General features: G+C 39.9%; 1 protein-coding gene across 2 annotated transcripts in view; it reads right to left on the bottom strand.

The window, feature by feature from the left end:
• LOC123533311 (uncharacterized) overlaps positions 1-15,968 on the bottom strand; it is a 46,030-nt gene that overhangs the window by 16,064 nt on the left and 13,998 nt on the right. For both annotated transcript variants that reach the window (XM_053519906.1, XM_053519907.1), the window contains 8 exons: positions 15,499-15,856; positions 13,243-13,784; positions 11,817-11,985; positions 10,508-10,661; positions 7,966-8,948; positions 3,642-3,823; positions 1,608-2,781; positions 879-1,162 (listed from right to left, as the gene is read on the bottom strand). In XM_053519906.1, coding sequence (XP_053375881.1) covers positions 879-1,162; positions 1,608-2,781; positions 3,642-3,823; positions 7,966-8,948; positions 10,508-10,661; positions 11,817-11,985; positions 13,243-13,784; positions 15,499-15,856 — 3,846 coding nt within the window. The remainder of the gene's footprint in view (positions 1-878; positions 1,163-1,607; positions 2,782-3,641; positions 3,824-7,965; positions 8,949-10,507; positions 10,662-11,816; positions 11,986-13,242; positions 13,785-15,498; positions 15,857-15,968) is intronic.

Here is a 15,968-nt window from a genome sequence, read left to right as displayed (position 1 = left end):
CGGAACAATTTGAACAATCTTGGTAGAGGGTCACACAAGAACCATCTGTGTAAAGTTATTTTAAAATCGGGCTTGCAATATCAAACACGAAGATTTTTAAAGTTTCCACTATATACATATATGGAAAAGTGACCACGCCCTCTGGCGGCCATGTTTTTTGACGAATCAAAATAATTTGAACGATCTTCGTAGAGGGTCACACAAGGACCATTTGTGTAAAATTATTTTAAAATCGGACTAGCAGTTTCACACAAGAAGAATTTTAAAGTTTCCACCATATACATATACAGAAAAGTGACCACGCCCTCTGGCGGCCATGTTTTTTGACAAGTCAAAATAATTTGAAAAATCTTGTTAGAGGGTCACACAAAGACCATTTGTGTAAAATTATTCTAAAATCGGGCAAGCAGTTTCACACAAGAAGATTTTTAAAGTTCCCACTATATACATATAGGGAAAAGTGACCACGCCATCTGGCGGCCTTGTTTTTTGATGAATCAAAATAATTTGAACAATCTTGGTACAGGGTCATACAAGGACCATTTGAGTAAAATTACTCTAAAATCAGGTCAGCAGTTTGACCATGACGTCGTTTTAAGGATAGGAGACATTGGATGAATTCACTTGGTCTGTTATTGGTAAAGAAAGACGTTTTGATGTTTCAGCAGGAAAAGCTTTAATGTGATAAAAAGAATATTACATTAGCGACTTTCCGCACTGAATTCATTAAACTCGTTGAATAAAATTGATAAAATGCTCGACAGAGCCTCGCAATGTATCATTTTATTCAACTCGTTTAATAAATTCAATATGAAATGACACTCGTGTAATATCCTCTATATATGCCGAATATTCAACACCAGCAGAATAAAACGCACACTGTAAATCCTTCCATCTGTAAGGAACCTGCTAAAGCTAATTTTTCTGTCAGCCTCTCTTTCAATAAATCGGAACACCATCTGGGATATATCTTGGAAACTTAAGGCGTCCATATTGTTCATGATGTGAGCGTACGTATCGGCATCACTGAGGAACGCCGCACACACTCCAGTGTAGTTGACACCACATTTCTGCTGCAGTGTAATGTGGACTCCTTCCGCAATGGCGTAGACTGCATTCATTGTTGAAATAACTCGAATATCCTGCTCAATCCTGTTTATATCTGAACAAAAAAGAGGAGAACATGTTTGATTTCTTTAATGCAAACCTAGCAACTTCTTCATAAACTCTTCAAATAAATGTAACAGTATTCAGTTCTTTGTCAAGTTATTTATAGGTAAATAAGATCCGGAGAAATAAATAAGATCTCTCAAAAGAAATAACAGATATTACAGGGAGATAAATCTGTAGGATGCTTTCAAAGCTGAAAGCATACAAATCAAACAAGCAAAATAACAAATGTAGACCCATCGACCATCCGAAAGCCAGCTATAGATGGCTTCCTCACACGTAGAATTAGCGCCACGAGCGTGGCTCGAACCCACAACGGTGAAAGGTAAGTGATTTGAACTCAGCGAGCTTAACCATTCTGCCGCGGAGGCTCCTATGAATTAGATACGACAATTAAATATTAGAAAACACCTGATACAAAGATATACTGTACTGACCAAGAGGATTGAACGCAGAATCTGTGCATGCTCTGTTATACGTGTATGTTCCTGCCAGGTTACACTGCATCACCATTTGGTAATATTCTCTGAACCACGGGTTTGGATGCTCTAGCAGCTCCGTGCTCTCACTCTCAAGGTAATACATGAACTCATCAATTCGAACGTTGCCATCCATTCGGAAATTGATCGTTTCTGGTATAGGTGAAATTCCACTTGGTTTGGCTCTTTTTGCAGGTGCATCCCATGGCTGATTAGCTATGAAAATCACATTATTAGCATCTGGATTGGCAAACTTTACTCGAATAAGTTCTTCGATGTAACGATCAGGGCTTGCAAAAACTGCAACAACCTTCGTTGTCGACTGTAAAATATAGCGCATAATCTGGTTTTCATCCCCGTCGGTCTCAAACTCGTATGAAGCTCCGATACAGATACCTTGATCTTCAGCATACATACGGAAATGTTTCACAGCATCTCGACTGCCCTCTTCAGGTGCATTTACAGTGATAATGTAACTGAAACCGAGTTTATGAGCAAGTTTTGCCATGGCTTTGGCGACGCGACCATCAGATGGGATGGTGCGGAAAAAGTTTGTAAATTCTGATTTGTCATCAAGAACTGGAGATGTTGCTCCTGGTGTCACAGCTGGAATATTAAACCTTTCAAGAATAGTTGCAATGCTAATGGTACTTTCGCTGTCATACGACAACCAGCCTGCAAAATCACCAGTTTTGACATATGTTTGTGCTAAATTAGAGCCAGCGGTTGGGAATGCCCCAGAATACATTCCAGTCACAATGGCAGAAGCTCTTATATGATCAGTACATCCGTCAAAGCCAAGACCTCCAAGCCTGACACCATTTAACGTAACGTCAGCTTGTCCTGTATTGATTTGTTCCAAAGCAAAACGGAAAGCTTCGGTGTACTGGAATCCATTTTCCATTCTCAGATCAGCACAACTGTATGGTGAATCACCACGGTAATGTACATCAAATATTGCAGGTATAATGATGTCACCATGTATGTACATGAACTTCTGATTTCCAAACAGATACAAACACTCCATACAAACCCCTGGACATGAGGACTGGATTTCGGATGGAGATCTGCCACCATTCAAGTTGAGGTTTTCCAGATAAAGAACTCCCTCAGCAGGTTTATAATCACCTACCTGGAAATATGAGTCATGAACATCAATTTACAAACTGTACAATCAAACAATTTATGTCTATCAAAGGAAAAAACATTGATCGTACCATATTTTTCACTTCAGGAAACATAATAATAAAGATAACAGGGGCTACACGAAATCAGGATCGCTTCACTTCGGCTGAATTAATTTTCTTTGAACAAATAGGAGCGAAGAACTCAAGATTTGTTTTTTGTTTTATTCGATTTAATGCCACACCGACACAATTAAACAATTAATGGGCATATGCCAAATTTTCTGATGGTGAAGACCCTCAGCGCCCTTCCATGCATTACATCATTACGGGCGTGCACGTGAGCTTCCGTAAGCCTGCTGAATGACTTACCCACATGACACAGTTCTACATCCCAGGCAAAGATTTAAACCCACAACGGTTAAAGGCAAGTGATTCGAAGTCAGCGACCTTTGACCACAGAGCCCGCTATCAAAACAAATTTACAACTGAAAAACATACAAAAAATGAAGACGTTTTCAGGAAATATCCACTGGCTTGTTTAAGTTTGTTTTGGGTTGACAGTACTTCATTTATGGTTGACAGTACTTCATTTATATAATGCCTCAGGTTGACCAAACTAGTGCCTATGTATCATATACCAGATCTAACCTGTCCTCTGCAAATAACTACCTTATTCCCAAAATGAATCAGAGGTGTAGACAATGATTTCAGACTCAATGTCTTTAATCAAATGCCACAGACAACATACGTCTCGATCTCACAATCTGTAGATCTGCGCTCTTCTTCTTTAGCTAACTGGACGGGAAGCTTATAAAGTAAACATATTAAAACAAAACAATTGTTTAAATACACCATGTACACTTACATAAGTGAATGATTTAAGAAAACCGTTGTAGTTGAAGTATTTTGATGGAATATTGCCATTTCTGTCGTAAAACTCGTAGATGTTACCGTCTTCACCATATCTCGCTTTCTGCAGAATATTCTGTAGTAAAACCATACCCTTGTCTCTAGCATTTATGAAGTTCCCACAGACTCCATTGTAACCTACAGAATATGGAACAACAATGCTTAAAGTAATTACCATAGTAATGACAAACTAGAGATGCTTTTGAGAAAAGCACATGTCTCCCACAACTGTCCCTATGAAAAATGTTAGTTTCTCTAGATGTTTTAGACGAGTCGATCCAATTAGATGGTCTGGATGAGTGGATCCAATCAGTAATTCAAGGACCATAAATCAAAAGTGCCTAGGCGGATTTGGCTAGTTATCGAACTTGGGTAAGTTCTTATGGCCAAACACATTTTGTTCAAGTTTGGTGAAGATCGGATGAGAAATGTTCGACTTAGAGAGCGGACAAGAGTAAACAGACGGAAGTTTTCGGTAATTCAAGGACCGTAACTCTAAAATGCCTGGGGCGATTGGGCTAGTTATCGAACTTGGCCGAGGTCTCATGGTCAAACACATTTTGTTCAAGTTTGGTGAAGATCGGATGAGAAATGTTCGACTTAAGAGTGCGGACAAGAGTAAAAAGGCCGATTTTTCTATAATTCAAGAGCCGTAACTCCAAAATGCCTGGACCGATTCGGCTAGTTATCAAACTTGGCCGAGGTCTCATGGTAAAAAACACATTTTGTTCAAGTTTGGTGAAGATCGGATGAGAAATGTTTGACTAAGAGTGCGGACATGAGTAAAAAGGCCAATTTTTCGATAATTCAAGGACCGTAACTCCAAAATGCCTGGACCGATTTGGCTAGTTATCGAACTTGGCCGAGGTCTCATGGTCAAACATGTTTTGTTTAAGTTTGGTGAAGATTGGATGAGAAATATTCGAATTAGAGTTCGGACAAGAGTAAAAAGACCGATTTTTGGTAATTCAAGGGCCATAACTCCAAGACGCCTGGACCGATTTGGCTAGTTATCGAATTTGGCCGAGGTCTTATGGTAAAACACATTTTGTTTAAGTTTGGTGAAAATCGGATGAGAAATGAGCGACTTAGAGTGCGGACAAGCTTTGTGACAGACATACACACACACACAGGCACACAGACAGACTGGAGTAAATCAATATGTCTCCCACACCACTGTGTGGTGGGAGACTTAAGAGGGCCATGATAGCCCTATATATCGCTCACCAGAGTTGATCTGTTCTACTGACCTAGTTTTTGAACCCATATGACCAAGAGTTGAACTTGACATAAAGATCATCAAGACAAACATTCTGACTAAATTTCATAAAGATTTGGTTACAACTGTGGCCTCTAGAGTGTTCACAAACTTTTCCTTTGATTTGACCAATGACCTTGTTTTTGACCCCACATGACCTAGCTTCGAACTTGACCTATAAATTATCAAAACAAACATTCTGACTAATTCTCATGAGTTTCAAACTTAAATTGTGGTCTTTAGAGTGTTGAAAAGATTTTCCTTTGATCTGGCCTAGTGACCTAGTTTTTGATCCCACATGACCCAGATTCAAACTTTACCTAGAAATGATTAAGACAAACATTCTGACCCAGTTTCATAAAGACTGAGTCACAAATGTGGCCTCTAAATTGTTCACAAGCTTTTCCTTTGATCTGACCAGGTGACCTAGTTCTTGACTCCACATGACCCAGATTCAAACTTCACCTAGAAATCATCAAGCCAAACTTTCTGACCAAGTTTCATTAATATTGGGTCACAACTGTGACCTACAGAGTGTTCACAAGCTTTTCCTTTGATTTAACCAGGTGACCTAGTTTTTAATCGAACATAACCAAGTTACGAACTTGACCTAGAAATCATCAATACTAACACTCTGACCAAGTTTCATAAAGATTGGGTCAAAAATGTGGTCTCTAGAGTGTTCACAAGCTTTTCCCACTGACCTAGTTTTTGACCTAACATGACCAAGATTCAACCTTGACCTAGAGATCATCAACACTAACATTCTGAACAAGTTTCATGAAGATTGGGGCACAAATGTGGTCTCTAGAATGTTCACAAGCTATTCCTTTGATCTGATTTACTGACCTAGTTTTTGTCCCACATGACCCAGTTTCAAACTTGACAAAGAAATCATCAAGACTAACATTCTGACCAAGTCTCATAAAGATTAGGTTACAAATAAGGTCTCTAGAGTGTGTTCACAAGCTTTTCCTTTGGTCTGACCTACTGACCTAGTTTTTGACCCCACATGACCCAGTTTCGAACCTGACCTAGAGATCATCAAGACTAACATTCTGACCAAGTTTCATAAAGATAAGATCAAAAATGTGTCTCTCGAGTGTTCACAAGCTTTTCCTTTGATCTGACCTACTGACCTAGTTTTTGAACCCACATGACCCAGTTTCGAACTTGACCCAGAGATCACCAAGGCTTACATTCTGACCAAGTTTCATAAAGATTGGTTCAAAAATGTTGTCTCTAGAGTGTTCACAAGCTTTTCCTTTGATCTGACCTACTGACCTAGTTTTTGACCCAACATAAATCGGTTTCAAACTTGACCTAGAGATCATCAAGACTTACCTTCTGACCAAGTTCCAAAAAGATTAGATCAAAAATGTGTCTCTAGAGTGTTCACAAGCTTTTCCTTTGATCAGACCTACTGACCTAGTTTTTGACCCCACATGACCAACTTTCAAACTTGACCTAGAGATCATCAAGACTAACATTCTGTCCAAGTTTCATAAAGATTGAGTCACAAATGTGGTCTCTAGAGTGTTCACAAGTTTTTCCTTTGATCTGACCTACTGACCTAGTTTTTGACCCACATGACCCAGTTTCGAATCTGACCTAGAGATCATCAAGACTAACATTCTGACCAAGTTTCATAAAGATTGGGTTACAAAAGTGGCCTCTAGAGTGTTCACAACGCAAATGTTGACGGACGACTGACGCCGGACAATGTCACCTTGAGCACTTCATGCTCTGGTGAGCTAAAAATGGCAAAATTGTGTCTCGAGTTCAAAAAGTCACAAAACAGTCACTGTTAACTACAGGACTGAGGTAAAAAGTTCAGTTATATGTCGCATTTTAACATTAGTCAAATGAGAGTGGAGGATGAATGATTTACTTCTCTTCAAACAAGAGGGCCATGAAGGCCCTGTATCGCTCACCTGACCTATTGACCTGAAGATCATCAAGATTAACATTCTGACCAAGTTTTTAAGATATGGTCATAAATGTGGCCTCTAGAGTGTTAACAAGCTTTTCCTTTGATTTGACCTGGTGTCCTAGTTTTTGACTCCACCTTACCCAGATCTGAACTTGACCTCTATAGATTATCAAGATTAATATTCTGACCAAGTTTCATTAAGATATGGTCATAATTGTGGCCTCCAGTGTTAACTAGCTTTTTCTTTGATTTGACCTGGTGACCTAGTTTTTGACCCTACATGACTCAGATTCAAACTGGACTTTGAGATCATCATGATTAACATTCTGACCAATTTCATAAAGATGCAGTCATAAATGTGGTCTCTACAGTGTTTACAAGCTTTACCTTTGATTTGACCTGGTGTCCTAGTTTTTGACCCCAGATGACCTAATATCAACCTCATCCAAGATTTTATTCAGGGTAACATTCTGAACAAGTTTCATTAAGATTGGGTCAAAATTGTGACCTCTAGAGTGTTAACAAGCTTTTCCTTTGATTTGACCTGGTGACCTAGTTTATAACCCCAGATGACCCGATATCGAACTCGTCCTAGATTTTATTAAGGGTAACATTCTGGCAAAGTTTCATTAAGATTTGGTCAAAATTGTGACCTCTAGAGTGTTAACAAGCTTTTCCTTTGATTTGACTCGGTGACCTAGATTTTGACCCCAGATGACCCAATATCAAACTCGTCCAAGATTTTATTGTGGGTAACATTCTGACAAAGTTTCATTAAGATTGGGTCAAAATTGTGACCTCTAGAGTGTTAACAGTCAAATTGTTGACGACGGACGACAGACGGATAGACGACTGACGACGACGGACACAGGGCGATCACAAAAGCTCACCTTGAGCACTACATGCTCAGGTGCGCTAAAAAAGGATGCAAAATGCCACCTTGCACTAGTAAACTCAAATCTCTTTAATGGAAGCATGTAACCATTTCTAGTGGAGTACCCTTTGAGTCTAAACTTTAAAAGTACTATCTTTACCATGTTCTGTCCTCGAAATACTTGTAAAACTAACTGAAATTACAGGTATACTAACCTGCTCCACAATACTGCTTCAATGTTTCATCGAGTCCTTGAGCTGCGGCAAACACGCTATAAATCACAGAAATAACGTCTGAATTCAGTTCAAAATCATCAAACAATCTCTGGCCTCCACAGGCAACTTCTGAACCAGTTCGGTTGAACTTACAGTCGTAGAAATTTTCAAACCATTCTTGCATCCATGGATTTGTCATGTATGTTTTAACATCAATATTTCTCAAATGCTGACGGAATCCTTCTAAAGTTGGCAGTTGGCCAAGCTGGGAATTAGCTGGCCACCAAAGCTCGAAACTCACCATTCCATCTAGGAAGTCTTCATAACCTTCAGCAGATTTTTTATTATCTCCAATCAAAGAAATAAGCTGGAGTTCGTTAGTGACATTGCGTATCTTCATACCTTCCATGAAATTACGAAACCCATATGATAGCAATAACAAAGCAACTGGCTGCACATCAGGTCGACCACGTAATTTATCGACAACCTCAGCACCACCATTTACATCTGGGATTTCATACGAAGCAACAATACAGATGCCTTCTTCTGCTGCCACTCTTTTTAGAACCTTATTGGACTCTTCACCCCATGGTCCAGTATGATAAACGCTTTGCAAATACTTCCAGCCAAACCTTTTTGCGACATTTACAATTGTCATCGCTATATTTTGGAGACCGAACTGGGACCGTAAAAAGTATGGATACATGTCTGTGTCATCTAAAACTTCAGTGTAGGTTTCTACACCAAGAACCGGACGTTTCATTGTATTCATAAGTTCAGCCATAGTAACGGGCATCCAGGGATCCAAACCACGCGCCATGAACACCTCAACAGTACGAGGATCCAGCACGTTTTCGCCATTCATATCTCTGATGCGGCGTCCGTATCTCTGCACTTCAGTGATCAAATGATTGGATAAAATGGGGTCCATACAATCGTCAAAACCAAGTGCTCCAAGTGTCACACCTCGCAATCTTCCAGTGCTGTAAATAAATTTTTATGGAAGAATTTATTCACTTGCGTCATTAAAGACCAAAGCATGGTTCATTTCAATAAACTCTAACACTATAGCCTCTAAATAAACTAGAGTTGTCACACGAGTGACGAGTTATACCCCCACAATATGGCCTTGTCACAGAACTAAGCCAATGTCAAAGCTGAACTTGCTTGACCTTTGACCTACTGACCTCAAAATCAATAGAGGTCGTCTGCTGGTCATGAACAACCTCCCTATAAAGTTTCATGATCCTCGGCCCAAGCGTTCTCAAGTTATTGTCTGGAAAAGGTTTAAATGACCTTTGACCTTTGGAACCCAAAATAATTATGGGTCATCTGCTGGTCATGACCAACTTCCCTATTAAATTTCGTGATCCTTACTAAGTCCCAAGCGTTGTGAAGTTGTTGTCCAAAAACCGTTTAAGTGTTCCGGGTCACTGTGACCTTGACCTGTGACCTGTTGACCTCAAAATCATTAGGGGTTATCTGCTGGTCATAACCATCCTCGCTATCAATTTTCATGATCCTAGGCCCAAACGTTCTCAAGTTATCATCCGGAAACCGTTTAACTGTTTCATGTTATTGTGACCTTGACCTTTGACATACTACACTCAAAGTCGAACATGACCTGTATTTAATCATGTTACACCTGTGTACAAAAATTTAAGATCCTAGACCTAAGCATTCGCAAATTATCATCTGGAAACCGTTTAACTGTTCCGAGTCACTGTGACCTTGACCTTTGACCTACAGACCTCAATGTCAAACTTGACCTGTACTTCATGATGTTACATCTGTGTACCAAAAATTATGATCCTAGGCCAAAGTGTTCTCAAGTTATCATCTGGAAACCATTTAACTGTTCAGAGTCACTGTGACCTTGACCTTTGACCTACAGACCCCAAAGTCGAATTTGACCTGTATTTCATGATGTTACACCTGTGTACCAAAATATATGATCATAGGCCCAAGCGTTCTCAAGTTACCATCCGGAAACCGTTTAACTGTTCAGGGTCAATGTGACCTTGACCTTTGACCTACTGACCCCAAATTAAAACTTGACCTGTATTTTCTGATGTTACATCTTTGTACCAAAAGTTATTCAAATCAGTCAAGCCTTTCATGAGTTATCATCCGGAAACCACAAAAACCAACGGACCGACCGACTGCCAAGCTCACTCCTATATACCACCCCCCCCCCTCACCCCCAAACTTCGTTTTGTGCGGGTATACCGGTAATTAAGAAACAAAAAATCCTGCAAGTAAAAATGTAGGGATGGCTGTAGTAGAGAATACTCAGAAACATGTAACTGAACCAGGAAGCAGAGATGCGGCATGCAGGTCCAGGATGTAGACATCAATACGAAGATACACTATCAAGAAAAAACATACTGGGCGGAAAGTTTGTTGTTATGTTGGCCGATGGTGTGGATGAGGTGTATTAAAATGCAAAATCGAAAATTCGAACTGAGAATTAAAAACGACATGGACGAAGCAACATCTAATTATCTAACTGGGCAAATAAAGGCTATATAACACGTCATACCTTACTCTCATCTGTTCATTGACATAGTCAACAGCATAAATGAAAGCCTGCATTGCTTGTATTCCTTGCTGAGCGGATTCATCAAATTCTCCACAAGATAAAGCCATTGGTCCTGGCATGTGGATGCTGAACAGGGCATTGATTATTACATCACCTGAATGAAAAGTATAGACAAAACATAAATCTAAATATAGTCAGTGTGTACATGTGTAGCTGTTTGTGAATTTTATATCAGATACTAGAAAGAAAATACTAAACTTCTGATATAAAGTACATGAAATAACAAGAGCTGTCTCCATAGGATGACACATGCCCCCGATGGCACTTTGAATGAATAGTTATGGCCGATGTTAGAGTTTAGGACCTTTGACCTACGGACCTGGGTCTTGCGCGCGACACGTCATCTTACTGTGCCACACATAATATCATGCGTAGTTATTTTAAAATCCATGCATGAATGACAAAGATATGAACCGGACATGCCCATCATTGCACTATCATGAAATATGACCTTTAACGTGTGACCTTGACTTTTGAGCTACGGACCTGGGTCTTGCGCACGACACGTCGCCTTACTGTGGTACACATTCATGCGTAGTTATTTTAAAATCCATGCATGAATGACAAAGATATGGACCGGACATGCCCATCATTGCACTATCATGAAATATGACCTTAAAAGTGTGACCTTGACTTTTGAGATACGGACCTGGGTCTTGCGCACGACACGTCGCCTTACTGTGGTACGCATTCATGCCCAAGAATTTTAAAATCCATGCATGAATGACAAAGATATGGACCGGACACGCCCATCAATGCACTATCATGAAATATGACCTTTAACGTCTAAGTGTGACCTTGACCTTTGAGCTACAGACCTGGGTCTTGCGTGCGACACGTTGTCTTACTGTGCCACATATTTATGCATAGTTACTTGAAAATCTATCCATGGATGACAAAGATATGGACCGGACACGCCCATCAATGCACTATCATGAAAAATGACCTTTAACGTCTAAGTGTGACCTTGACCTTTGAGCTACGGACCTGGGTCTTGCTCGTGACACGTCGTCTTACTGTGGTACACATTCATGCCAAGTTATTTGAAAATCCATCCATGGATGACAAAGATATGGACCGGACACGAAAATTGCGGACAGACCGACAGACGGACAGACGGTTCAAAAACTATATGCCTCCCTTCGGGGGCATAAAAAGTTAATACTCCAATCGGACCCAACTAAGAGACGTAAATCTGTACAACTGAGTTCATTCAAAGGACAACATTTTAAGACTTTTAAAAACAGACCTGGAATGTAAACATATTTGGAGTCTATCAAGGCTCCTAGACATGGACTGCACGGCAAGCTGGGACACTTTGACTGGGGAATAAATGGCAGAACTGCATCACGTGGCTCATCATAGAATCGTAAACGGGAGGTGATCACTTCCAGTAGCTCATTGATGTATGTAGCAACCTGTTTAGATAAAGCAAAACCTTTGAAAGCATTCAATATTTATAAAATCAGATTTAGAATATTTTCATTCCTGGGAGTACATTTTTTGCCTCTTCCAAGGCTGCTCCAGCCAAAAACAAATTAAATCGTAATCAGCAAACAAAATTCCCATTTGTGTAATCTTTACAATTTGAAATCCGCAAATTCAATTCCACATTAAACAAATAACCAAATATATGCTGACTGAATTCAGTGATTTTACAGTATTTATTGGCCACAGAATAGTAACTTTTTTTATAATTAGTTTTGTAGATCTTTTAGTTTAAAGGATCTTTTTACAGATTTTATTGAAATGCAAATAACTGCTTTGCTGTACTACAGCGAAAAGCTTGAGCTATTTCACGAACATCATAAAAAGCACCATAAGCATCAATTATGGTATGAGCCGTGCCATGAGAAAACCAACATAGTGGGTTTGCGACCAGCATGGATCCAGACCAGCCTGCACATCCGCGCAGTCTGGTCAGGATCCATGCTGTTCGCTAACAGTTTCTTTAATTGCAATAGGCTTTGAAAGCGAACAGCAAGGATCCTGACCAGACTGCGCGGATGCGCAGGCTGGTCTGGATCCATGCTGGTCGCAAACGCACTATGTTGGTTTTCTCATGGCACGGCTCATGTGTTTTTAGAAAATGTAATACTGACCAAGAAGGCTCTGTGCTGCTGGTTGCAGTATAGAAGACCGTTGATATATAAACCAATTTTATATCGAGTTTCATTATTCATAAATATTATAACCATCACGAATATAATCAACTCTGCAGTACACGAAACTGAGGGTATGCTTGTTTCTTTTATTTGGTTTTAAATTTCAAAACACATCAACATACTTTAAGGTAACATGGCAAGTGTCCAGCTATATTAATGACAGAGAAAAATACAGAGAAAGACCCAAGGTGCCGCTTGCAAGTACAAGAAATAGAACCACTAACCTTTTAAATCTAACACGAGTTAAGGTCACATGGCAAAGTTCCAACTGTTTAAATGGTAGAAGAAAGAACCCTTGGGTGACACTTGCAAGTACGATGTATAGAACAACTAACCTTCAGAACAGAGAGAAGTTCCAAAATTTAAGAATGAAAATATACTTTCCCTGTATGATCTCAAACCCAAAGCATACAGTATTGGTAAGTGATTGTACATTTTGACCTTAACCACTTTGCCATGGAGGTCTACCCTGCTACTTATACATTTAGGTTGAACTTATACATGACTTACACTTTGGAACTTGTAGGAAGTCCCATAGGGATAGTCATTAAAGTTGTAGACTTCAAATGATGGATTGATCAAGTCATTGCCTTCAAACTTCACTAGTGCAGCTGCATTATATGGGTCGAGACTGAATGATGCCAAACTTTCAATACGCTCCGCCTTCCCATACATAAAGTCAATATCTCTCATGTAGTTGTCGTAAAAATCAGATGTAGACAGATCTTGCAACGCTTGGCACATTCCAGGTTGACCTCCGCATAACACGGCATGCGCCTGTTTCAATGCACGTGCATAAATGTAAACACCATGGACAGCAGGTTCCACATACTGGTCTTGAACAAACTCATTTCTACGCATAGTTTCCGACTTGACAGGGCAATCTGTTGTATACTCTGAATTAGTAACCCCTGGCAGACGACACTCGAAGCTCTTCATGTACATGTCCTTATACCAAGGGTTCTCAGGAGAAGGGTCATTGTTGTCAATTCGCACCCAATGGTCCTCAAACTCAATTATCTTACGTCCAGATGGTACAACAGAAATCAGTCCTGAAAAGAAAAAAATATATATATCCATACCTATACATAATGAAGTAAGTTAGAGATATATATTAAAGTACCTATGTGGATTTTTTTATTTTACTTTGATAGATTTAAGAATAAGTCACATGACTCAACAAGAGCTGTCTCCATAGGATGACACATGCCCCCGATGGCACTTTAAATGAATAGTTATGGCCGATGTTAGAGTTTAGGACCTTTGACCTACGGAGCTGGGTCTTGCGCGTGACACGTCGTCTTACTGTGTCACACATTCATGCGTAGTTATTTTAAAATCCATGCATGAATGACAAAGATATAGACTGGACACGCCCATCAATGCACTATCATGAAAAATGACCTTTAACGTCTAAGTGTGACCTTGACCTTTGAGGTACGGACCTGGGTCTTGCGCGCGACACGTCGTCTTACTGTGGTACACATTCATGCCAAGTTATTTGAAAATCCATCCATCGATGACAAAGATATGGACCGGAAACGCCCATCAATGCACTATCCCTTAATGTCTAAGTGTGACCTTGACCTTTGAGCTACGGACCTGGGTCTTGTGCGCGACACATGGTCTTACTGTGGTACACATTAATGCCAAGTTATTTGAAAATCCATCCATCGATGACAAAGATATGGACCAGACACGCTCATCAATGTACTATCCTTTAATGTCTAAGTGTGACCTTGATCTTTGAGCTACGGACCTGGGTCTTGCGCGCGACACATCGTCTTACTGTGGTACACATTCATGCCAAGTTATTTGAAAATCCATCCATCGATGACAAAGATATGGACCGGACACGAAAAATGCGGACAGACCGACAGACGGTTCAAAAACTATATGCCTCCCTTCGGGGGCATCGCGTCACGTTGTCTTACTGTGGTACACATTCATGCCAAGTTATTTGAAAATCCATCCATCGATGACAATGATATGGACCGGACACGCCCATCAATGCACTATCCTTTAATGTCTAAGTGTGACCTTGACCTTTGAGCTACGGACCTTGGTCTTGCGCGCGACAGGTCGTCTTACTGTGGTACACATTCATGCCAAGTTATTTGAAAATCCATCCATCGATGACAAAGATATGGACCGGACACGAAAAATGCGGACAGACCGACAGACGGTTCAGAAACTATATGCCTCCCTTCGGGGGCATAAAAAGAGGCAAAAGACCCAAAACGCCTATCTTAGCATTTTAAAGACAAAGGCAGGCACCCTGACAGAATAACCTGCTTTGATGGCTTACTCACATAATCCAACTTTGAACCATCTGAAAGAATGTCAATCGAAATTAAAGGTCTCATATTACCATGTGTAATATAGAAGACTAGTACAGTGTAAAAGCAGCATGGATTTTCTAACATTTATATTATCCTCTTAACAACTTGTATATTGTAAAACTCGTAAACAAGAGCTGTACAAGTACATTAATCTTGCAAATCAGGCATATATCCTTAAACTTGTGAACTGAGGATATAAAACTGAAATGTTAAACCATGAGAATGTTAGAACAGGGATATGCCACTAAACTGTTCATCCAAAGTAAGTTCTCAGTTTCATTCCTTGTATCCTATGTTTTTTCATGACCCAGAATAGGACTTTTTCCTTTTTAACATATATAATTGTCTTCACTTATTCAAAATTGAAACACATACTTATAAACGTACTCATATAAATTTTATACGGTTAATAAAATTGTCAAACCTCTTGGATATTTCTGTCCTGGGAATGTATCTGATAAGGAGACACTGTCAGTAACAATCCACTGTAGATTTCCTGCATCATCAACAACTTCTCCGCGTCTCAAGAACGCATCAATTAGCAAATTATTGCCAAGGTAGATTACTCCAGTTGTATTTGTAGCCATCACATTATTTAGTAATCCATCGATAGTTTCATCAGATTTGTCATCAGGGTCAGCAGGGAATGCTGCGGTCAGACAAATTCCAGCCTCGGCAAGATATGGCCGTATGGCTCTGTACGCCTCCCTACCATAGCTGTTGTCAGTGTGAACTACAACCACGTACTGCCAGCCAAGCTGCTTTATAAACTCTACAATTGTCTGTAGGCAAAAAGTAAAATAATTATGACTGGTGTATAAAGTAAAAAACAAGAGCTGTCCCTAAGACAGCGCGCTCCACTATTCAGTGATTTGACAGTAAAATGAACTTATG

Source organism: Mercenaria mercenaria, chromosome 12, assembly GCF_021730395.1.
Source record: "Mercenaria mercenaria strain notata chromosome 12, MADL_Memer_1, whole genome shotgun sequence".
Taxonomy (NCBI): Eukaryota; Metazoa; Mollusca; class Bivalvia; order Venerida; family Veneridae; genus Mercenaria; species Mercenaria mercenaria.
This window is presented reverse-complemented; position numbering and strand designations above follow the sequence as displayed.